The sequence below is a fragment of the Salarias fasciatus genome, chromosome 7 (assembly GCF_902148845.1).
Source record: "Salarias fasciatus chromosome 7, fSalaFa1.1, whole genome shotgun sequence".
Lineage (NCBI taxonomy): Eukaryota > Metazoa > Chordata > Actinopteri > Blenniiformes > Blenniidae > Salarias > Salarias fasciatus.
The window spans coordinates 1242707-1266252 of NC_043751.1; the positions used below are offsets into that span (position 1 = coordinate 1242707).

At 51.4% G+C, this 23546-nt stretch overlaps 2 protein-coding genes across 2 annotated transcripts in view; both read right to left on the bottom strand.

Annotated features, from left to right (window-relative positions):
* Positions 1-5409, bottom strand: part of LOC115391794 (mitochondrial inner membrane protease subunit 2-like) — a 49382-nt gene extending 43973 nt beyond the window's left edge. The window contains exon 1 of the mRNA XM_030096148.1: positions 5382-5409. The gene's annotated coding sequence lies outside the window, so the exon portion shown is untranslated. The remainder of the gene's footprint in view (positions 1-5381) is intronic.
* A 1619-nt stretch (positions 5410-7028) lies between these two features.
* On the bottom strand, positions 7029-23130 carry LOC115391787 (nuclear factor of activated T-cells, cytoplasmic 3-like). The gene is made up of 10 exons (XM_030096138.1): positions 22766-23130; positions 19944-20613; positions 18352-18735; positions 18118-18280; positions 13875-14074; positions 13382-13554; positions 13171-13311; positions 13012-13067; positions 12294-12915; positions 7029-8633 (listed from the first exon to the last, which is right to left on the bottom strand). The coding sequence occupies exons 1-10, from the start codon at positions 22836-22838 to the stop codon at positions 8512-8514; spliced, it is 2604 nt and encodes an 867-aa protein (XP_029951998.1). The 5' UTR covers positions 22839-23130; the 3' UTR covers positions 7029-8511.
* Positions 23131-23546: the final 416 nt, after the last annotated feature.

The following is a 23546-nucleotide window of genomic DNA, read 5'->3' on the forward strand; positions in this document are numbered from 1 at the left end:
ATTGTGGAGCATGCCTTCTTTAAACCTGTAACACTCGGTGGACTTGATCATAAAATCTCTTTATACGCAGACGATATCGCCCTTTTTGTATCAGACCCTGAACATTCAATTAGGGATGCACGATAATTATCGGTCCGATAAATTATCGGCCGATTTGGGGCAAAAATTACGTCATTTTTATCGATCCGATAATTTAATTTAATCCAATAAATTAAACCGATAAATTAATGGGTTCAGTAAAACTGCTTGTCGGCGTGCTGCGCCTTTAACTGGCTCCAGGAGACGCAACTGCAGCACGGGTTTGTTCTGCGGGTTCACTGCTGCCCTGCATCTTGACTGCTAAGGAGAAGAAGGGTTTATGCACCCCTCCGTAGCTTCCAAAAGCTGCCACAGCCAGTGTTGCATTCAAGTTGACTCGGGGAAGTGAATGCAGCTGACAACGAGCGGCGCGCAGTGTGGCAATGGAACCTACTGTAGGCTGTGTCAGACAAAGCTGGTTCACAACAGCAGTATGGGATCGAGGAGGGATCAGCCGCCATGGGAACACCCCAACAAGCTGCAACGACAGAAGCTGCAGCTAGCATCTATGTGAACACTAGCTAGCGAGCTAACGCTAGCATTTCACAAGCTAGCATAAGGGATTTTATGTACAACAAATTAAAGAAATGTGACAAGACACTTAGTGAACATATCAAGTTAACAGCTGAAACGGTCCTGTTGTCTGATAACGAGTGGAACGTCTTTGATTTAATGGAATTACGAGGTAGTGTATGTCAAAGGCGAAGGCGCCATCTTGTGGTCATTTAGCACAACTGCAATAGAAAAAGATAAATCTATAACGCCACATGTAGAAAAAAATTGTAAACGTTGACACCCCTAGTTTTTAGATTTGAGGCTGAAATATCAATGCATTTAATTTATTTCATAGTTAAAAAATATTTCACTCCATTTTTTGGCAGACAAACAAGTCACAGTTCTGTGAAACCCTTTTCTTAAAGGATGCAGTTTTTGCTTAAGTTGGGATTTGATTATATTTGATACACTGAGTTTTGAGAAGTTTGACAGCCTGTGTAAACAGTTACAGGAGATTTTATTTTTGATTTATTTTTGTTTGGAAAAAATACTGTTACTCATTGTAACTGTTTGATATTTTCACAAAAAATAAATGAACATGTGAAGAGTCTGTACTGTTGTTTGCTGTTATAGTCAGGCCAGAGCTTTTTCATCACTGCATCTTCAATGTTTTTATTCTCCTTGGTACACAAACTTCAGATTATTTTAAGATTATATTGAATATAAAAATCTGAATTTATCGGTTATCGATATTGGCCATTCGAAGTAGTTAATTATCGGTTATCGGTATCGATTAAAATTTTCCATATCATGCATCCCGACATTCAATCCCACATTTACTCCAACTTATCAACTCCTTTGAGGCTTCTGGTTACACTATTAACTGGCAGAAGAGTGAGCTGGTATCTATAGGTAATGACCTGGACACACTATTTCTGACAACTACACCCTTTAAAATAACCTCTGATTATGTGAAATACCTGGGCGTTAAACTTTCAAAAAACTCAAGCGCCCTTTTCAAAATAAATATCACTGAAAAATTGAACAAACTTGAGGAAAACAGAAAAATGGAGAACGCTGCCTTCATCCTTGATCAGACGTGTAAATGCAGTCAAGATGGTCATGCTGCCAAGATTTTTATACTTATTTCAGAACATTCCTGTTTTCATTCCTAAGTCATTTTTTAAGCTTCTGGATTCCATTATCTTGCCTTTTGTTTGGGGATACAAAACACATAGAAATGCTAAAAGTCATCTTCAGAAACCAAGAGACCGTGGGGGCCTGGGTCTTCCATGTTTCCTGTCAGAGTTATGGTGTACTGGCAATACGGCTACGAGAGAGGGGATGGGTTCATCCTGCCCCCTCGGCCTTCCTATAAAAAAAAAGCCTAACCCACAAGACATCTCTCCCTGCTTTTCTTTTCTCACCCCCAAAGCCCCCAGGGTCTACAGGGAGGATCATCTTGTCCTATTGAACACTCAGAGGATTTGGAATCAAATCAGAAAACATTCTGTGTTCCAAACACTTCAGTGCATGCTCCAATCCGGCAGAACCTTGCTTTTTGACCATCTCTCACGGACACTGCCTTCAGAGAATGGAGCTGTATGGGTTTGTTAGTTTAAAAGATCTTTATGTTGATGAGCACTTAGGCTCCTTTGAACAATTACAATCCAAATTTTCCCTTTCAGAAACTCAGTTCTTTAGATATTTACAGTTAAGACACTATGTCCGACAGGTAGGCTGCCATCTGAAAATAATGCACTGTTCAGATCCCTTCTGGGACCCCCTGAAGCAAGACGTCTGATTTCAGAGCTGGTCTTTTATTTCTCAACTACGCGAGACTCATCTACTATTAAGAAGAAACAAACCTGGGAAGCTGAGCTGGACACTGAGATCGAGGATGAAACATGGAGTGAAATACTAATAAATATCAAGTCTTGCTCTATAAATGCTGGACTCCAGCTGATCCAATACAAGGGAGTTCACAGGCTACATTATTCTAGGACCAGATTACAAACAATTTTCCCTAATTTTTCCCCATTTCCCCATCAGAAGGGACTCTTACACATCTCTTCTGGTCTTGTCTGAAAATACATAACTTTTGGTCTCTCATCTTTCAATGGTTTTCACCTGTTTATAACATAGTTTTAACTCCTGACCCTGAAACCGCTCTGTTAGAACACGCTAACCTGTTGAAAAACCTTGACTGTAATGTGCGTACTGCTCTGACTCTTTGTGTGATAACTGCTGAGAGATGTATCCTAAAACTGTGAAGTCTGATGTTGTCCCTGTCTGAGACTTGGCTGAGGGAACTCAAGTATTTTACATGTGGAAAGACTGAAATATGAACTCTTTGGCGATTTTTGCCCCCCCCCCCCCCCCCCCCCCCCTTTTTTTTAAAATGTATTTACTTGGTTATTCTATTTTCTTCTTCTCTTATTTCACGTGTTTGCCAATGTTGTGAACTTGTTATTCATTTAGTCTATTTTATGTTTTCCTAGTGCTGTTTGTGTCTTTGTTATTGCCTTAAATTTAAATTGAAAATCCTTATAAATAAATACGGAAAAAAAAAAAAACAGAAGTTCAGAAGTTCAGTGGCACAGAGTCCACTGCAGACCATCTCTGATAAATTTGGAAAAACGTTTTGCCTGCAGCGGGCGCGTCTCTGGTTGCAGCGTCTGTGATTGTTGTTCTTCTGAGGTGGCCCTTTATGGGGGAGTCTGAAGGGCGTGGGGGCCCTGATCTGTTTGGTGCCTCTCGGCGCTGGTTTCTCTTGAAGGGTCGTTGTGGGCCTGCGGGACTTAAAGCTCTGTTTGGGGGTGTTGTTTTTCACTAAATAGTGTATGTCAATATCTATGGGGTACTCCCACCCAGCTCTGTCCATATACTCCAGACTGTACGGCTCGCAGATCATGTCCTGAACCTCATCGCTGGCTCCATGGTGCTCTCTCAGGGCAGCCATGACCATCCACTGTGACCACTCCATCTTTATGTCTCTCGTCAAACGTAAAGAGTCTGGAAAGCTCCCACCTCTGCACAGGGAGAGTAAAGGCTTCCAGCCAGAACACATGTTCTGACGACATCGCCTCGGTTACCACGACAACGTGACTCTGCAATCACCGGTTACCATAGCGATGGGAGGTTCCAGGTTTTTCCTTCTGTATTTAATATGAGAGGTAGGATATTTAGTGCATTTAAATAAAATACTTTTTTGAAAAAGACTAAATCATGATGAAAAGGTCATTACAGTTCTGCCAACTCAGCGACTTTCTCACTAAATTTAGTGAGTGGAAATTAAGTTTTGGAGACTTTTCTGGAGTTTTGGAGACTTTTCTGGAGTTTTGGAGACTTTTCTGGAGTTTTGGAGACTTTTCTGGAGTTTTGCCGTTACTCTCCTCAGCGAGCAGCAGGTGCTGCCAGAGCAGGAGCGGGGAGACGGTGCTTCATGATTCGCCTTTGGAGACGATTTATCTAACTGTGGAGCAGTGAAGGCCTCCCATCTTTAGGATTACAAGTTGCTTGTATGTGTAGCTCTTGTGTTTAACACTGTTAGACACAAAACGCAGTGAAGCTGTATTTCATAAGTGGTTTGTATAGAAAAACTGAATGGAGCCACTCTTTCTGCCTGTGTAGCCACCGTCAGTCCCACCATGAACCGGTTCTAGTGAGAGCTGCTCCCTCATACATGAACCCACACACACACACACACAAGGCATGGATCTGTGATCGGGTCACAACAAACTCAGAACAACCGATACCGAGTACAGCTGATTAAAAGAGGCAGCTGGGTGAAGAGGTTGAACACAGCGGGGTTCACAGACAGGAACGCCAGATTGACTTTTTTCAGGATCTCTGGGGGTAAAACAGGAAGTCTTTAAACGCTGGTCTGATAAATCCACCCTAAAAGCAGAAGATGCCATGATGGACTGCGGGTGGAGTCACTCTTCATCCACCTTCCTCTATCGCTCCACTCTTCAGAAGAAATCACACTCTGAATACTGAAATGAGAGTCGGGTGGAGGATCGAGCACAGACCCTCAGGAGGAAGCCGCAAGGCATCATGGGACAGACGGACTGTCGGCTCAGCAGAAGCACCAATACCTGAACCGATGGGGTGATGGCCCACGTCCAGAACCGCTGCTTCAGGGACTTCCGGTTCATCAGTTTTCACACAAAGCATGAAATAAAGTGGCCAGTTCTCCATTATCAGACAATTTCAGCTGTCAGTCCCCATTTAGAACAATCTAGAACCCTGCAGGACATGAACACTCAGCGTGCACCACGTGGAGCCTGGTTTTGGGGACCATACACACACCATACACACAGCATACAGGACGCAGTCCGTCCTCCAGAACTGCTCCAGAACACACGGCTCCGTGCAGCACTGCAGGCACACTGGAAATCACGTTCAGCTGCTGAAGAACCACAGGTAAACACACACACACACACACACACACACACACACACACACACCACAATCTACACTCAATCAGGGTATCTCTACACAGTGCAGTGAAACTCCCACTGCGCGTGGGCGCGTGAGTGTACTGCCACACGCATGTTGACCTGAACGTGGTAACAGCTAGCTGCCGCTAGCTGAAACACACACACAGACACACACACAGACACACACACGGTGAGGGAAAGAGAAACATGCTGCAGGCAAGCAGTTCCGGTACGATTCTATTGACACGATGACCAGAGATCCACAGGTAAACACTGCTGACTGACACACACACACACACGGTCGCACTCACGGTCACAGTCACACACGCGCTCGCTCATACACACACACACGGACACACGTACCAGAAGCAGCTCCGTCCCCCTCGGCTCCTCCTCCTCTGGTGACGTAGCTCCTCCCGGGCCCTAAGCCCCGCCCCCAAACACACGTTTCTCTTTTTTTCCTGTAAACTTTATTAAACAGTGAAGCGCAAAACAGTCCGGAAATGAAAATGTGCAGTATCTATTATTATTATTATTATTATTATCATTATTATCATTATTATCATTATTATTATTATTATTATTATTACATCTCTTTTAATGCTGATTGTGCAGAAATAAAAATCGTTCTGATCTGAATATTAAAAAAATGAGAAGAACAAAAAGAGAAGTCATTTGAGCAGTGTATTTCTACAGTTGTCCCGGTTGTGTTTCTTCATGTGCAGACGGTGGTGAGATTCTGACTGTCTCTGCTGGCTCCTCATCTTCCCCTCCTGGTGTCTGCTTGTTGTGTTGGACAGTCTTCACCAGAGGCATCCTTACATTTCTGGTTGCTGTTTGGAGGTTTTTTAAACAAACACACACTTTCAGAATAGAATCTTGCTCTCTGATGAGGGACGTGGTTCAGCATGTGGAAAGACTGCAGTCTGTTCGATCACGTGTTCGGCAGCGGAGACCTGCCTGCTGCTCACCTGTTCTTCAGTCAACTGGCCATTGATCAGAGATGATTTATTCAGTGGGGAAACTGTTGTCGGCCATAATCATGTCTCCAGGCTCCAGCTGCTGTAGGATGCTGCAGGACGCGGTGATCGCCTCGCCCGAGGCGCTGGATCCACTGCTGTCTCCACCCGTACCGGGCGCTGCTGGTCCTCGCTGGGCTCTGGATCGTCTGGCTTTTCGCTGCTCAATCTTTTCCTTTTCTGACCAGATCCAGCTTTTTCATCTGTCTCAGGGAGGCCAAAGGCCTTGTGCCATTTAGATCAGCATGTCCATAGTCGTCTCCTCCACTCCTCGTACTCCCCACTTCCTTCAACAGATGTCTTCCTCTTGTCTCTTTGTCCCATGGCAGCTGCTACTCTTTATTTCCCTCCAAGCCATGGGTATTCCCTGTGATCTGTGTGTGTGTGTGTGTGTGTGTGTGTGTGTGTGTGTGTGTGTGTGTGTGTGTGTGTGTGTGTGTGTGTTGGGGGTTGTTAAAGGTTCATACACTGCAGACAGGCCTCTAACAGATTGTCCAGCCATCTTGGATCAGACGGTGATGCTCCTCTGCAGGTGGAGCTCTGTATTCAGGAGAAACAGAAAGCGTCATTTCCCGATGATCTGAGCATCAGAGGAGGATTTCCCCCAGATCCGGAAGAGGATCCTCCACCTCAATGCAGCCCAGGGCCTGTGGAGGTGAAGGGCGTGGACAGCACCCCCTGCTGGTTAGAGAAGGTCAACACAACTCCTTGGTTTTTGTTTTTTCAGCATCATGGCAGGCCCGCCCCGTTTCACTCAAGCCGTGAATTAATTTTCATAGTTTCATTAGAGAAAATTGTTATTTTGGTAAGTTCAGTTATACATGTAAAAAAGAAACTGAATTTAAATGTTGTATAGTGTACTCGTATATGTATTTGGCAGTAAACCAAAGGAAAACATCAGAGTCTACAGTGTCGTTCTGCAGCTTTCTGCTGTCCTGCAGTGACATCTAGTGGTCACTGACGGTATGTTCTCATACCTGGCAGCACATCCAGGATGGATTCTGTGAAGCTGAACCAACTGCTCAACAGACTCATTCAAGACAAAGACACACACTCTCCTTCTCTTTACTTCAAACGTACAACAACACACTTCTATAGTTGAGTGTCTGAAGCTTCACAGCACAGCAGACGAAGGGGGACGGAGCTTTCCACACCACGGCAGAAGAGCAGATCCTCAGTATCAAAAGCAGAGCTTTCTTCACTTACTGGCCAAAATACAGACTTCTGCTTGTCTTTCGTGAAACTCCAGCCTCCACAGTGTCGTTACTGTTGTTCTGATTGTCGTGAAGTCAAATTACAGCCCTTGTAGGTGTTCTGCAGGTCCTCCGGGTGCTGGGGGGGGGGGGGGGGTCTTTGGTGTGTCGGTGAGCTACAGGACGGTTCCACTCCCTACTCCTTATCCACCAAGCTGGTTCCAGGTCCAGTTCAGAGCTGGAGGCTCCGGCTGGGGGCGGGGTTAAGCACCAGGTCTACTGTTAGGGGTCCAGGCTCTGGTTGAGGTTATCCCGACCAACGACACTGGTCAAAACACAGCAGATGCAGTGTTGACTCTCTAAACCAGGGGTGTCCAACCTGCGGCTCTGGAGCTGCTTTGGCTCCTTTGAAGTGGCTCCATGAAGCATTCAGGTGATTTTAAACTGAGCTGTCATTTTTAAAAGGACTCTTATCTCTGAGCTAAAAAGGCACGAGGATTAAAACAGGAAAAATAACTCTAACCACAAATAAACCAGAAAAAAACTCCTAAAACAGCTTCAAGAACTCAAATGACTGGAAATTCTCAAAGAAAACAACTGAAATTGGAACAAAAAAAAAAAACATGCAAAAGTGCTTCACAAAACAGTCAGAAGGTTAAGACTGCTAAGATGTCAACATTGTCTCAAACTTGGTGAAAAAACTAAATCATAAACTGCTACACCAGCTTAAAACTACAGAAAATGAACAAAGTGTTCACCATCTGAAACTAGAAAGCAACTTAGGATCCAGTTTTTGTCCAAATATCAAACCATTTATGAACCACGTCAGCCTCTGGAGGTGAGCCGGGTCTGGCGGCTGCAGGCGTCTGATCCAAACGGCTCTGGAGCTCACGGCCAGGACCAACCCCTTCATGAGCGCGTTGAGCTCCGTACTGCCGGTCCTTCACGATGCGGTTGGTAACCGGCTTCGGACGGTTTCTCTCTGGACCCAGACACCGCTGCGGCGCCTGGCGACGGATGAATGAAGCTGGACTGAACGGAACCACGGTGAAGCAGGGACGTGGCTCTCGACGGAAACGCAGTTCTTCAGTGGAACTAGCACCTGGCTGTTCTTGGTGAAAAAGGGGTGTGGGGGTTCCTGAGACGGGGAGGCGGAGGTGTGGAGGAGGTACCGTGACCAGAGAAGCCCCCCGAGGCTGCCGTCGGCTTTCAGGCACTTGAGGAGTACGGCCATTCAAATCAGACACAGTGGGAGGAGTCCCTGGGGGGGCGGGGTTAAAGCTACTGAGGCCCCCCACAGAAGGGCAGCGCCGCCTCGCCGGACCGGGGGTCCCAGTACTGGTACCGATCCGGCTCATCTCGGCCGCTCCGAATGCCGATGTCTCGGTCGATTATCTCGTTCACTGAAACCAAACACAAGCAGGACAAGAGAGACGTCAGAGAACCGAACAGTGAGCTGCTCTCTGATTGGTTCCTGGAGAGAGCAGAACGGTGAGCTGCTCTCTGATTGGTTCCTGGAGAGAACAGAACGGTGAGCTGCTCTCTGATTGGTTCCTGGAGAGAGCAGAACGGTGAGCTGCTCTCTGATTGGTTCCTGGAGAGAGCAGAACGGTGAGCTGCTCTCTGATTGGTTCCTGGTGAGCTGCTCTCTGCTCTCTGATTTCTGTATCACATTTCTCTTTCAGACCAAGTATGAAATAAGAGTTTTTCTGCCATTCTTTGTTTCAGTGTTAAACTGGCGGTGCAGATACTGGAGCGCTGAGCATCACGTCAATGATGAACTGGTCCTGCTGCGTGACTGAAGGACACTGACACGTCTGTCAATGTGTCGGGTTGTGTCTTCACGGGACCAGCTGAGTCCTGCGGGTTAACAGCGACTCAGCGGTTTACACATGGTTACACATTAACAGACTGGTGTCAGTCAGGTTTCTGAGAGTGCAGAGTGTGAAGCAAACCGAGCAGAACCGCTACTTATTAGGAAATGAGTCATGAGAGGCCATCTCTAACACTCTGCATTCACACTGCTTTACTTCACTGTACATTTTGTTTGTTATTGTGGAAAGGTGTGTGTGTGTGTGTGTGCTCTCTGGATATTTTGTTTACTATTATTACTTACAGCAGTAAAACCTGCTAAGTTTATTTGAAGGGCAGCAATTCAGTCTATTCATAGTCCTGCTGTGAAACCTGAAGCCTGGTAAACACACACACACACACACACACACACACACACACACACACACACACACACACACACACACACACACTTGGCATGTTTAATTGTTTCTGTTCTGCAGGAGTACTGAAAGCACGCTGCTCCTCGAGTTTCAAAGTCACACTGCTGAAGAAGAGAAGTGATTTATCTTCTCTCTGGTGGACGTTTCTGAAAAGCAGCGGAGCTCCAGGAACACGGCGACACCAGCCAACAGCTCGCCTTGTAACCGCGGTGCTAGCGTTAGCATGAGGGCCAACCACAGCGTTAGCATGAGGGCCAACCACAGCGTTAGCATGAGGGCCAACCACAGCGTTAGCATGAGGGCCAACCACAGCCTTAGCATGAGGGCTAACCACAGCGTTAGCATGAGGGCTAACCACAGCGTTAGCATGAGGGCTAATCACAGCGTTAGCATGAGGGCCAACCACAGCGTTAGCATGAGGGCTAACCACAGCGTTAGCATGAGGGCCAACCACAGCGTTAGCATGAGGGCCAACCACAGCGTTAGCATGAGGGCTAACCACAGCGTTAGCATGAGGGCCAACCACAGCGTTAGCATGAGGGCTCATCACAGCGTTAGCATGAGGGCCAATCACAGCGTTAGCATGAGGGCTAATCACAGCGTTAGCATGAGGGCCAACCACAGCGTTAGCATGAGGGCCAACCACAGCGTTAGCATGAGGGCCAACCACAGCGTTAGCATGAGGGCCAACCACAGCGTTAGCATGAGGGCCAACCACAGCGTTAGCATGAGGGCCAACCACAGCGTTAGCATGAGGGCTAATCACAGCGTTAGCATGAGGGCCAACCACAGCGTTAGCATGAGGGCTAATCACAGCGTTAGCATGAGGGCCAACCACAGCGTTAGCATGAGGGCTAATCACAGCGTTAGCATGAGGGCTAATCACAGCGTTAGCATGAGGGCCAACCACAGCGTTAGCATGAGGGCCAACCACAGCGTTAGCATGAGGGCCAACCACAGCCTTAGCATGAGGGCTAACCACAGCGTTAGCATGAGGGCTAATCACAGCGTTAGCATGAGGGCCAACCACAGCGTTAGCATGAGGGCTAACCACAGCGTTAGCATGAGGGCCAACCACAGCGTTAGCATGAGGGCCAACCACAGCGTTAGCATGAGGGCTAACCACAGCGTTAGCATGAGGGCCAACCACAGCGTTAGCATGAGGGCTCATCACAGCGTTAGCATGAGGGCCAATCACAGCGTTAGCATGAGGGCCAACCACAGCGTTAGCATGAGGGCTAATCACAGCATTAGCATGAGGGCTAATCACAGCGTTAGCATGAGGGCCAACCACAGCGTTAGCATGAGGGCCAACCACAGCGTTAGCATGAGGGCTAATCACAGCGTTAGCATGAGGGCCAACCACAGCGTTAGCATGAGGGCTAATCACAGCGTTAGCATGAGGGCCAACCACAGCGTTAGCATGAGGGCTAATCACAGCGTTAGCATGAGGGCCAACCACAGCGTTAGCATGAGGGCTAATCACAGCGTTAGCATGAGGGCTAATCACAGCGTTAGCATGAGGGCCAACCACAGCGTTAGCATGAGGGCCAACCACAGCGTTAGCATGAGGGCTAATCACAGCGTTAGCATGAGGGCCAACCACAGCGTTAGCATGAGGGCTAATCACAGCGTTAGCATGAGGGCCAACCACAGCGTTAGCATGAGGGCTAACCACAGCGTTAGCATGAGGGCTAATCACAGCGTTAGCATGAGGGCTAATCACAGCGTTAGCATGAGGGCCAACCACAGCGTTAGCATGAGGGCCAACCACAGCGTTAGCATGAGCATGAGGGGCTAACTGAGAAATGCTGAGTTTCCAAACCCTCCTCTTGGTAAAATAACCAGGATTAGGTCCAAATGGAGAAAAGTTGAGTTGAAAACACCTTAGGAAAATGAATTTACCATGACAGATAAGATTCTTAAAACAGCTTTAAAATGGCTTCAACTTGGTCAAATGACCCAGTTGGTCAACTGACCCAGAACAGCTAAAACCTGTTAAAATGTTAATAAGATAAATCAGTTAAACAGCTACAAGGCCATAAAAACAGCTTTAAAATAATGAAGTGAGCCCATTCCACATCGCAGACATGACATGACGTTTCATCAAAGTTAATAAATCCTTTTAGTGAGAAACGTTCTGAGCTGTTCTCTTCATTTTTAAGGTTTAACATGTTTTACAGCTCCTGACAGACTTCATCTCAAGCTCTGTGAAGCTGCTCTGCTCACTGCGGTGTCACGGTTCGATCCCGTAACTCTGCTCGGCCTCGGACCGTCTGGAGCTGGAGGGTCAAAGTCAAGATGAAAGCTAACGGGGGGGGGGGGGGCCGAGGGGTCGGAGGCCGACCACAACAGCTGGAGTCCACTTATGGAGAGACGGCGACAGATTTAACCCCATCTGCATCATTCAGATGCCGCTATTATTAACACACAGGTCCGGGGCGTGACCTGCCGCCGCACGTGACCCTGAGCTCAGCGAGCTGCTCCAGAGGAGGTGAACGTGTGAACGCAGCGAAAATAAGTAGTTGATTAATGGAGTCATCTAAATGACTTTTAAAACTTGCTAAACACAGGAAGTGGCCTGCTTCCAAGTCACAGCCAGGGACACAGCGGGCTGACCCTGAGGTGCAGAGCAGCCTCACATCGTGATGCTCCCTCCACCGTGCCTGCTGAGCGCTGAGAGGGGTCTCTACTGTCAGAGAGTCTGGACTGGGACCAGGACCAGGAGAATCTGGACTGGGACCAGGACCAGGAGAATCTGGACTGGGACCAGGACCAGGATGAACAGACAGGAGAAGAACCGGCTGGTGCAGAAATGACAGTACGTACCATCGTCCAAGGTGATGCCCTGCAGGCCCAGAGATTCCAGGACCGGCTGCTCCAGCGGCTCCTGCTTGATGCTCAGGGTCTCCTCTGAGCCCCGCTGGGGGTCCGCACAGGCTACAGGGGGCAGGATGGAGGTCTGAGGGGGCAGGACCGAGGTCTGAGGGGGCAGGACCGAGGTCTGAGGGGGCAGGACCGAGGTCTGAGGGATGGAGGTCTGCAGTGGGATCAGAGTCTGGGTGGAGATGGAGGAGATGTGAGCAGGCAGGGAGGAGCTGTGGGGGAACAGGGCGGTGGTCTGCGGGGGGGGATACGAAGGGGGGGGATGGTGAAGACGGGGGGCGCTCTGGGACGGGGGAACACCCTGGAGGTGGCGGGAGTCGTAGTCTGGGTAGAGGGGTGGAGCACTGAACCCAGGTGGCTCGTGGGAGACGTGGCTCTGCTCCCAGGGCTCCTGTTTGACCCGGGCCTCCGGGGGGGGCCGGGGGGGCCCGCGCCCGACTCCGGGCAGGTAGGTGAAGCTCTGCGGGACGCTTCTCCGCCTTTTACCGTTGGAGACGTAGAAATGGACCTGGACCGGGCAGGTGGCGGTCTGACTGTAGGGAGGAGTCTCAACCACGATGCTGGACTGCAGCACACACACACGCACACACACACGCACACACACACACGCACACGGTGTAAAAAGCTGGCCGGTGTTCTGCCGGTGAAGTGGTTCACTCACCCTGCTGCATTTGGCTGACAGAACCCGGGCCTCCACTTCCCACAGCGCTCCTCCATCTGCAGGGTAAAAACACGCCGGTTAACAAAATAAAAGCCTGCTGTGAACGTCCTGACCCCCAGCTGGGCGTGGGGGGGGGGGGGGGGGGGGGGGGGGGTGTACCTGCTCCCTTCTCCATGAACACCACCCTGGACTGAGCCGAGATGTTGGAGCCGGTGATGAGGAGCTCCTCCCCTCCATCCACCGAGCCGCAGGACGGGCTGAAGCCGTCCAGCTGAGGCAGGTCCTGTCCCGAGCGCTGGGCTGAGGACACACGGCGACGGTTAGGACGGCGTGTCCCCGGCCGGCGCCGCGGCGTTCTGGTGGCACTCACAGCACTCCACGGGGACCGAGGCGGTCTGCAGCCACAGCATGCGGCCGTCCGGCTGGGGGACGGCGGTCCGGAACACCACCCGCACCCTGGTGTTCTTCCTCCCCACGTCCGTCTCGCCCTTCTTCAGCTCGATGTCGGCGTTACGCAGCTTCAGGATGCCGGCGCAGTCGATGCTGAGGAGAGAGAGCAAACCCACTTCAGGCCGGGACTGGTTCTGGGACGTCCAACTCTGAAGTATCCAGGTGGTCTGGGACCAGTCCAGAACCAGAACCACACAGAGTGAAGCGGTTCGTAGTTTCTCTGCTCCTGAACGGCCGAGGTCTGATCAAACCGTCAGAGCTGGAGACTCTGTTCTGCAGCGTTCTCAGGGTTTCAGTACGTGTGAATCACGGATTCCTCCTTCTGACCCTTCACCTCCTGGCCTCCTGGCCTTCAGACCAGCGACCACGTCTCCGGGCCGGCGGAGCCGCCCAGCGCCCACAGCTGTGCCTACCTGCTGGACATGTTGTTCTCCGGCAGCAGGGCCACCTCCAGCACTTTGGTGCAGCCCAGGATCTTCTCCTGGCACGCCGTGGTGACCGTCTTCCCCGTGACTCGGTGGACCTGGTAGAAGGAATGAGGACGGAGGTAGCGGTCGTCCGCCGTGCCGATGAAGAGCAGCATGCTGAGCGGCCGCTCGCTGAATCCGCTGAGCTGCGGACAGAAATCCAGCCGTCAGCTCATCCGGACTACCAACAACGCCAGGTACCACCCGCACGAGGAGTCAGGAGGAACCAACTGAACTTTAACCCATTACTTGAGCGCTGCAAATTAGATCTGGCCAGATGGTCCTCTCCCTCTCTCATTGATCGGGAGGGTCAATCTCATAAAAATGTCATTACTTCCAAAATTTCTCTACCTCTTCCAGCATATTCCTGTTTTCATACGAAAATCTTTTTTCTCAAATCTTGATCAGTTGATTGACTCTTTTCTTTGGGGCAATAAAAGAGCACGAATCAGTCGTACAGCTCTCCGACTTCCTAAATCCCTAGGAGGATCAGCGCTCCCAGACTTTCGTTACTATTATTGGACTTTATTAACAAGCTCCTCTTTTGGAATACAGGTAAAGTAGTACCCGACCGCCCACAATGGGCTTTGCATGAAGTATCGTCCTCTCATTTTTCTCCTTGGTCTGTGGCGTGCTCTCAGTTACCACCGTTAATTAAACAGGTTAGCCCCACTCCAATTGTCAAGAACACTCTGATGATCTGGAATCAGTTTAGAAAAGCTTTCGGTCTACACACACAGTCATTTCAGTCTCCAATCTATCGTAATCATCTGTTTGTTCCCTCATGCTCTGACCCTGTTTTCCACTCTTGGTCAGAGAAGGGCCTGGTGACACTGAATGACCTTTTTACTAATGGTGTTTTCTCCTCATTCACTGACTTGGCGGCAAAATGTAATCTGCCAAACACTCATCTTTTTCGGTTCTTTCAAATTAGACATTTTGTAAAATCTTGCATCCCTCAGTTTCCCTGCAGCCCTCAAGAATCTCCCACTGACCAACTCTTAACTCTCAATCCCAGGAAGAAAGGACTGATAGCGATCACATATAAACAAATTCATACATTGTCCCCGAATCATCTGGTTTCCCTAAGAGCTACTTGGAGTCCGGACCTCGGAGCCCCCTGATCTGATGAACAATGGGAAGAGATTTTAAAAAACGTTCACTCATCCTCTACTTGTGCAAGGCATGGCCTTCTCCAGTGCAAGATTCTGCATAGAGCATATCTCACTAACGCCAAGCGGGCAAAAATCTATCCCGACAGAGCTGAGACGTGCAACAGATGTGGGGAAGCTCCCGCTGCTTTACTCCACATGTTTTTGACTTGCCCCAAGTTAGCTGAATTCTGGACAGCAATATTTGAAACACTTAGTAAAGCAACAGGTCGAATCATCCCACTTGAACCCCTCGCAGCTCTTTTTGGTTTGCACTCTTCATACAATGTGCCAAAGTCCACGGGACAAATCATAGCATTGACCACATTACTTGTTCGAAATGGTCCCACGCCTCTCCTCCAACTCATGATAAATGGTTAGGTTTTCCCTGAAAGGTTCCTCTGGCAGTTTTTATAAAATATGGCAGCCATTTCTGTCATATATTGATTCTCTGACCATTGTAGAGCAAACCAAGTGAGCCCCCCCCTTGTTTTTTTCTTCTTTTTTTCTCCTCCTCCCCTTGTGTACATGTTTACACATTGAAAATTGTGAGTATCACGTTGCATCCAATACATACCGTTATTTATTTATAATTTTTTTTTATTATTAATTTAACTATTCTCGGTATCATGTCTATTACTTAGTGTTTCCCTTTTTGTTATCTGTGTTCGTGTCTGTAGTGAGAGTGAATGGACTGAACGTGTCCGGATTAGGGTGGGGGGGTGGGGGGGGGGGGGGGGGGGGGGGGGTGGAGGGATTGATTTGGGTAAAGAGAACTGTCATTGTCAATCTTGTTTCGAACTGTTGCTCACATGAGTGTTTTGACTGGCTGTTCTATGCAAAACTTCAATTAAAAAAAAAAACAGATTGGGAATAGGAGGACCCAACAGGGCCAGGTACGACCCGGACGAGAAGTCAGGAGGAACCAGGACTCTGATGGTGCGGCGTCTTCCCTCAGGCCAGACCAGTAGCTGGTCCTGTACCTGGACCATCCATACAGATGCCACATGTTTTACTGGACACAACTTGGGCCAACGTTTTCTCAAAAGAGACATTATTTCTGAGTGTACTGAAGCTGAATTTGCTCTTTTCTTGCGTCCCGCATCTGAACACAAACTTGTTTTATGTAAAAGCAGATTAAACGTCACATGAAGCAGAGACAGAATCACCACGAGGGGTTAAAAGGAAAACACCAACAGACTAAACCACTAACGGAGATTTCCTCTTCGTGCTTCTGTTAATCCAGCTGCTGCGGACAGCTGGAGGAGCAACGGCTCAGTTTGAAGCCAATGAAATAGTGTGATGACATGAGAGGTCTTCAAATCATGGTGGAAGAAGACATGTCCGCCGTGTGCACGCAGGATTAATCTGATCTCTGAGCAGTGTGTTGACGAGATGGCGAGCACCGAGGAGTGAAACACTCCCGGCTCACCGCTGCTTGATGGAGTTAATGCTCACATTACAGTGACAATCTGCAGCTGGAAACAGTAATGGCATCAAATAAATAATAATAATAATCTCAGCTAGTTTTTCTGTTTGTGGATGCCTCAGAAACTGGAACCTTCAGTGAACCTGTCCCTCGGCTGTCTTCTTCATCACGGTTCCAGAGGTATCGACGGCCGTGTTTTTATCTCCTGTAGCAGCGTTCTGCTGCCACACACTGACCTCTGGTGGTCACTGCTGGTATCTACTGCTGTATGTTGGTTATGACCAGCCAGACTGTTCCGACACGTCAATGAGCCACTGTGGGGACGGATTAGAGAAGCATCACTTGGAGTGTGTTTCACACCGAGGTCTCTGCAGAGACAGAGACAGAGACAGAGGGACGGAGGGACGGAGGGACGGAGGGACGGAGGGAAGGAGGGACAGAGGGACGGAGGGACAGCGGGACGGAGGGACGGAGGGAGAAGCCCAGAGCAGAGCCTCCACTGGCTGGACGGTCCGTCTCCGGCGTCCCCCGCTGGAAGCACAGCAGCAGCATGAGACTGAAACACCCAGAATAACCTGCTGGTGTCTGTTACACACGGCCTTGATGCAGCTGTACTCGTCTCAACCTGCCTGTGTTATCCGATCCAGAGAATCCCCAGGGCGGCGCGCCCACTGCATGCCCGGCCCGGCCCGGACCGGCCCGGTACAGCCCGGACCGGCCCGGTACAGCCCGGACCGGCCCGGTTCTGGTTCTGTCTGTGCAGGATCACCACAGGCTCCGTCTGGGCTCCGTCTGACGCTGAGCCCCAAACCCCCCCGGGTCCTCCAGGTTATGTGCAGTGCTGCGCCTCCCATCAGTCACCACTGATACTGAGAGTCATGGACCAGTGGAGCAGCAGGTTGTATCTCGATGGGAGGCTGCAGGTTCGAACCCTAACCATATGGAGCTCTTTGTGTGGCTAAAATCAGTGTCAAATGCATTTTTATAGCATATTAAGAAAAAAATAAACATTCAATTTTATATGCTTTTGTTGGCAGCACTTTACTTGAAGCCCCCCTTTATAACACATTATAAGTACATTATAGCACTGTATAACTATAAACACTCATAAATGATCACAATGCTCTATAACATCAGGACCTAACCCTGACCCTGAGCTGTTTAGTGGGTCATAAAGCATTATGATCATTTATGAGTGTTTATAACGACTTATAATGTGTTATACCGGGTGCTTCAAGCAAAGTGTTACCATTTTGTTTTTTGCTTTGCATATTTTTACATCATTCTCAGTAATAAAATAAAACCACCATCATAGAAACTGAAGCCACTGAGGAGCTAAAAGAAGGGAGTGTTTTCAGTGAGTTCATCATGAAGGACTCAGTAAAAGGTCCAGATCTCCTCAGATCACAGGCTGTCTGGAGAGACATGTGGCCCCTTCTGCTTCCACAGGAACGCCCACTTTTATTTTGTAGGAGCTAAAAACTCTGCAAAACTGCCTAACTTTTAAAAATGACTCATTGTTAAGGGGGGAGGGGGGCAGGAACCACGCCTGAAGCTCCAGCCAGAAGCAGGAAGCAGCTGCTGGCTGTGCGGGGGCGGAGCGACTCACCGTGACGACGGGGTGGCCGCCGCCCGCCGCCTTGATGGCGCCGCGGCTGCCCTCCGTCTCGTAGTGCGCCCGGTGGTACGGCCTGGGCTGCACCTCCAGCTTCAGCTCGCACTGCTCGCAGCGGCCGGGGAGGGGCCAGTCCAGGGGCGGCGGCGCCGAGGCGCTGCGGGCACAGACGAGGCGTCACGCTCCGCGGGGGGCGCACAGGGAGAACGTGCAGACCGCCGGACCCACCTGAACAGCGGCGGGTTCCCGGGCTTGGGCCGGCTCCAGCTGAAGTGCGACGGAACCTGCAGGAAGAGCTCGGCCGGGCCGTCCCGGTCCCGGTCCCGGTCCCGGTCCCGGTCCCGGTCCCGCCCCTCCTCCGCCGGGGAGTCCGGGAAGGGGTCGGCGCCGGGCTCCCCCTGGCTCCCCGCCGTCCTGCGGGTCTTGGAGGGGACGTCCGGCTCCAGGAGCCCGGCCGGCGGGAGCGGCCCGCCCGCCCAGGTGTCGTCCGTCACGCTGCCCCGCGGCGAGGCGCCGGGGGTGGGGCTGGGGGACGGCGAGGCGGAGCGGCCCTGGGGGTCGGCGCCGGCGTGGCGTCTCTTCCCGCAGGGGGACGTGGGTCTGGACGACGGCCTGGGGGCAGACACAGCGTCAACTCAGCTCCTCCAGCAGCCCATCAACAGGTACGCTTCTGTAACTCCTGGACTACAAGACTTGCTGGTCATGAAACGGGGACAAAATAAAAGCATCACAGAGAGACGTCCTGAAATGTCCTGATCTCACTGTCAGCCGCCCCCCCGTCCAGATCCCCCATAGGCACCCTGCTCGCGCTACATTAGAAATATAGAACAGAAAAAAGAATAAATAAAGTTTTATGTTGAATACCATTAAAGTCTGGATTGACTTTTATTTTGAAAAGTGCCTCACTTCCTTCAGCTCAAACTGATGCTGCTTAAAACCACTTCAAGGCTGTGGATCTGGTCTGTAACACCTGGAGGCCGAACTCTGGGACCGGGTCAGGGTCTGGGACCGGGTCAGGGTCTGGGACCGGGTCAGGGTCTGGGACCGGGTCAGGGTCTGGGACCGGGACCGGGTCAGGAACCGGGTCTGGTTCAGGGTCTGGGACTGGGTCAGGGTCTGGGTCTGGGTCTGGGACCAGGTCTGGACCAGGTCTGGGACTGGGTCTGGGACCGGGTCTGGACCAGGTCTGGGACTGGGTCTGGGACTGGGTCTGGGACCGGGTCAGGGTCTGGGACTGGGTCTGGGACCGGGTCAGGGTCTGGGACTGGGTCTGGGACCGGGCCTGGGACCAGGTCTGGACCAGGTCTTGGACCGGGTCTGGGTCTGGGACCAGGTCTGGACCAGATCTGGGACCGGGTCTGGGTCTGGGTCTGGGACCAGGTCTGGACCAGGTCTGGGACCGGGTCTGGGTCTGGGACCAGGTCTGGACCAGGTCTGGGTCTGGGACCAGGTCTGGACCAGGTCTGGGACCGGGTCTGGGTCTGGGACCAGGTCTGGACCAGGTCTGGGTCACCTGACCATAAATGGCTGCAGATCCAGATCACAGCCTGGGCTGTACTTCGGCCTGCTAACACGCTAGCCGCTGTTTCGCTAACGCCGCCTGGCGGGTGGCGGCTTCCTGCTGTCTCACGGTGACATCTGGTGGTCAGTCACGGTGCGTACAGTCATGTGACCCGACGGTTCAAAACAGTGAGCGCCATGAGACGGTACTTCAGGACCGTTTCTCCACTCATTCTGTTCCCTTTCTTTATTTACATTATGACTGCATGGTGTGACTAAAGGGGGCGGAGTAGCTAAAGGGGGCGGGGCCAGAGCGCTACCTGGAGGCGGGCCGTGGGTTCAGCCAGCTGTCCTCGGTGACGCTGGTGCGGGGGGAGTGGCAGGGCGACTGGCGGGGCGACTGGTAGGGCGACAGGGCGGGGCTGTACGCCGCGGGGTGCTGGTACTGCTGCTGCCACAGCTCCACCCCGAAGGCCCCGCCCCCGCAGCCCGGCGAGCCCAGCGGCGAGCCCAGCGGCGAGCCCAGGGCCAGGCGGGCGGCGCTGCGCAGCTCGCCCTCCACGTCGTCGCACGCCGGGGAGAAGGACTCGCAGGAGGACAGGTCGGACATCCAGCTCCTGGAGGACAGGCTGCTGCAGGGGCTCGGGCACAGCGCCGCCGCCGCCGCCGCCGGGTCGCGGTAGCAGGCGTCCAGAGGCAGGTACAGCTGGTCCCTGGACCAGGACGCCTCGGGGTACCCGCCCTCCGCGCCCCCCGCCGCCGGGACCTCCGGCTGGCCCGCGGCCTCCGGGTGGTGGCTGGGGGCGATGGAGGTGATCTGGATGCTGGGGCAGTGGAACGCCCTGCGGCCGCCCCCGGGCTGGAACCCGGCGTTCAGGCCGGCGGCGGCGGCGGAGAAACACAGAGGGGGGCCCGGCGGCTCCCGGCTCAGGGGGGGTCCGGCCACGGCGAGGGCGGAGGGGGGCGGGGCCCGCCCATCGAAACCCAGACCTGCGGAGAGGAAACAAGACCAGGTCAGGACGGGGAGCCACGGTCTGAGAACCGCCTCACGCCTCCCGCCACGCTCCAGCGCCTGCACACACACAGCTGCACACAATCCAACTATTATTACCTCACACACACACACGCACACACACACACACCTTGCACGCTACACTTTATGCAAAGCGGGAATCGAACCCGTGACTTGCTTGGCTGGCTCCACATCAGAATATCTGCCCCCCTCCTCCAGAGCTGGTCACAAACCAGGAACTAAACCGTGACCGTGCCAGAGTGTGTGTGTGTGTGTGTGTGTGTGTGTGTGTGTGTGTGTGTGTGTGTGTGTGTGTGTGTGTGTGAGCAGAGAGCCACCAGATGCCACACACTGATAAGGAAACACTCTGAGCAGCGTTGCTTCATACTGTGGCCTGATATCATCGGTGTGTGTGTGTCACGAGGAACCACACACACTCTGCACATCAGATCCCAGTCTACACCAAACTCATGCAGCACAGAAGAACTCGTCTGAAGCCCTCGTCTCCGTAGCAACGCCTCCACCGAGCGTTCGCTGCCGTCTCCGTCCAGCAGAAGAACAGAACTTCAACTGTCCTGAAGCCGGGCTGCTCGGGCTCTGGCCGTTTTAACGCACGCCATCGCGCCGCGCCCCCCTCAGTGAAACCTCCGCCCGGCGGCCGACCCTCCATCCCTCCTGCTCCTGCCTCTCTTCACCTGCTCAGCCCCATTTCAAATTCACCTAAATTTAACAGCAGACAGCTGGATGTGTCACATGGCGCTCTGGGTCCACTCACACTCCTCAGAGGGAAACCCTGTCCGCTCAGACACACACACACACACACACACACACACACACACACACACACACACACACACACACACACACACACACACACACACACACACACACACACACACACACACACACACACACACACACACACACACACACACACACACACACACACACACACAGAACAACTCCCTGCTCAAGCTGACATTTACGCTCCCAGTTCACACAGATTACATGACTTGTATTCAAAACAGGCCCTGATATGAAGCTGCGCGGCTCATCCAGAAGATGCTCCAGCATTTCCGTCTATTTCCCCCGAAAAACCACAGAAGAAGAAACGGGACAGTCAGCTTGTGGGTCAAAGCAGCTTCTCCACTGTGCTCCAGAGCAGTGTGTGTGGGTCTCCGTGCCCTGACCTCTGACCTCAGCCTGGTCTGGAACACAGACTGCATTTTCCACAATAATGAAGATTCCCATAGTGGGGTGTTCAACCTGTGGCTCTTCAGCCCCTCTGTAGCGGCTCCATGAAGCCTTCACTACATGAAACATGAATAAAAAGGTCACTTATTTCTAAATTATATGATCAGTTTCTCTTGGTTCAACAGGGATTCAAAAATGTACAAGAAGAATTGGGAAAACTGGCTAAAACCACAAGTAATGAGCAAAAAGGGTAGGATGGCGTAAACAAACCTGAAACGTAGAGAATTTCTAACATTAAAAACAATTAAATATGGTTGGTAAAAAGCATGCAAAAAGGTCAAATGGCTAAAACAGCTCAAATTTTAGAATTGTCAACAAAAAGCTTGAAAAGAGGAACAGAACTGTTAAAATCAGGTAAAAAACAGGTTGTATTAAAATGTTCTCTGTTCTGAAACATAGTTAAAACTATGTAAACAAAAGTAGAACTGAAGCCTCCTGCTCTGCAGGTTACACCTTCTGTCTGGCTCCAGAACCCGGACCTGACCTGAGGGGGCTCCAGAACCTGGACCTGAGGGGGCTCCAGAACCCGGACCTGAGGGGGGTCCAGAACCCGGACCTGAGGGGGCTCCAGAACCCGGACCTGAGGGGGGTCCCTGAACCCGGACCTGAGGGGGGTCCCTGAACCGGCTCTCTGGTCCTGAAGGCAGCAGAACCTGCTTCACTTTTCTTTTTAAATATTCTAACAGGAAGTTTCATGAAGCGGTCCGCGGGCCGGTGGTTGGGCCCCTGCTGCAACAGGTGTTGTGGTGCTTTAGAGTGGGCGGTGGGCAGTGATGTGGAGCCGGGTGGAGGGTACCAGGGGTACCGGGGCTACCGGGGGTACCGGGGGTTCCCCGGAGCCTCCCCGGGCTCCGCGCAGCTCGGCCGGACTCCTACCTGCGGCGAGCCCGCCGTCCTCCTCGAAGACCAGCCTGAAGTCCAGCTCCTCCGGGCACTGGAGCGCGGACATGGAGCCGCTGCGGCCGGCCGGGGCCGCGGCTGACCCTGCTCCCGGGATCAGCGTCTCCCTCCGGGGATCCGACCCTACCGCGGGCTGCCTGCCATCCGGGTCCAAACAACGCAACTCCGGCTCAAAGTCAAGCACCGACCGCGCGGCCGCCGGTTCCGAGCCGGAGGCTTCCAGCGGAGCTCCGGAGTCCCGCCGAGTGGAGCCGATTCGGGAGGTTTTCGGGGTTAAAGCGACATTTGGAGGAAATCCGCCGCGCGCGCACTTCGACACTTTCACTCTGCTCCGGCTGATCCCGCGCCGCATTCACGGTCTGCTCGGAAACACCAGCTCCAGATTACCCTCAGATTAGGGAAATGAAAATAGAGATTGAAAAAAAAAAAAAAAAAAACAAATACAGGAAAGGAGGTTTCAGTTTCCCCCAAAAAAGAGAACAACGTACAGAGAGTTTACTAAAATAGACCACAAAATGTTGTTATATTCAAGCCATGTGCCACCACCAACAACAACAACGATGATGATAATAAAAATAATTTCACATCAATGATAAAATAAAATAATAAAATGACTTAAAGAAAATCTCAGGAATTAAACAAAATTAATTATTCTGTCAAGAAAATCAAATAACAACAAAGTTTTCTAATAAAGTATTAATAACTGTTATGAAATATGTTGTGGACGAATCAAGCTTCAGCCAAATATCTCTTTCAT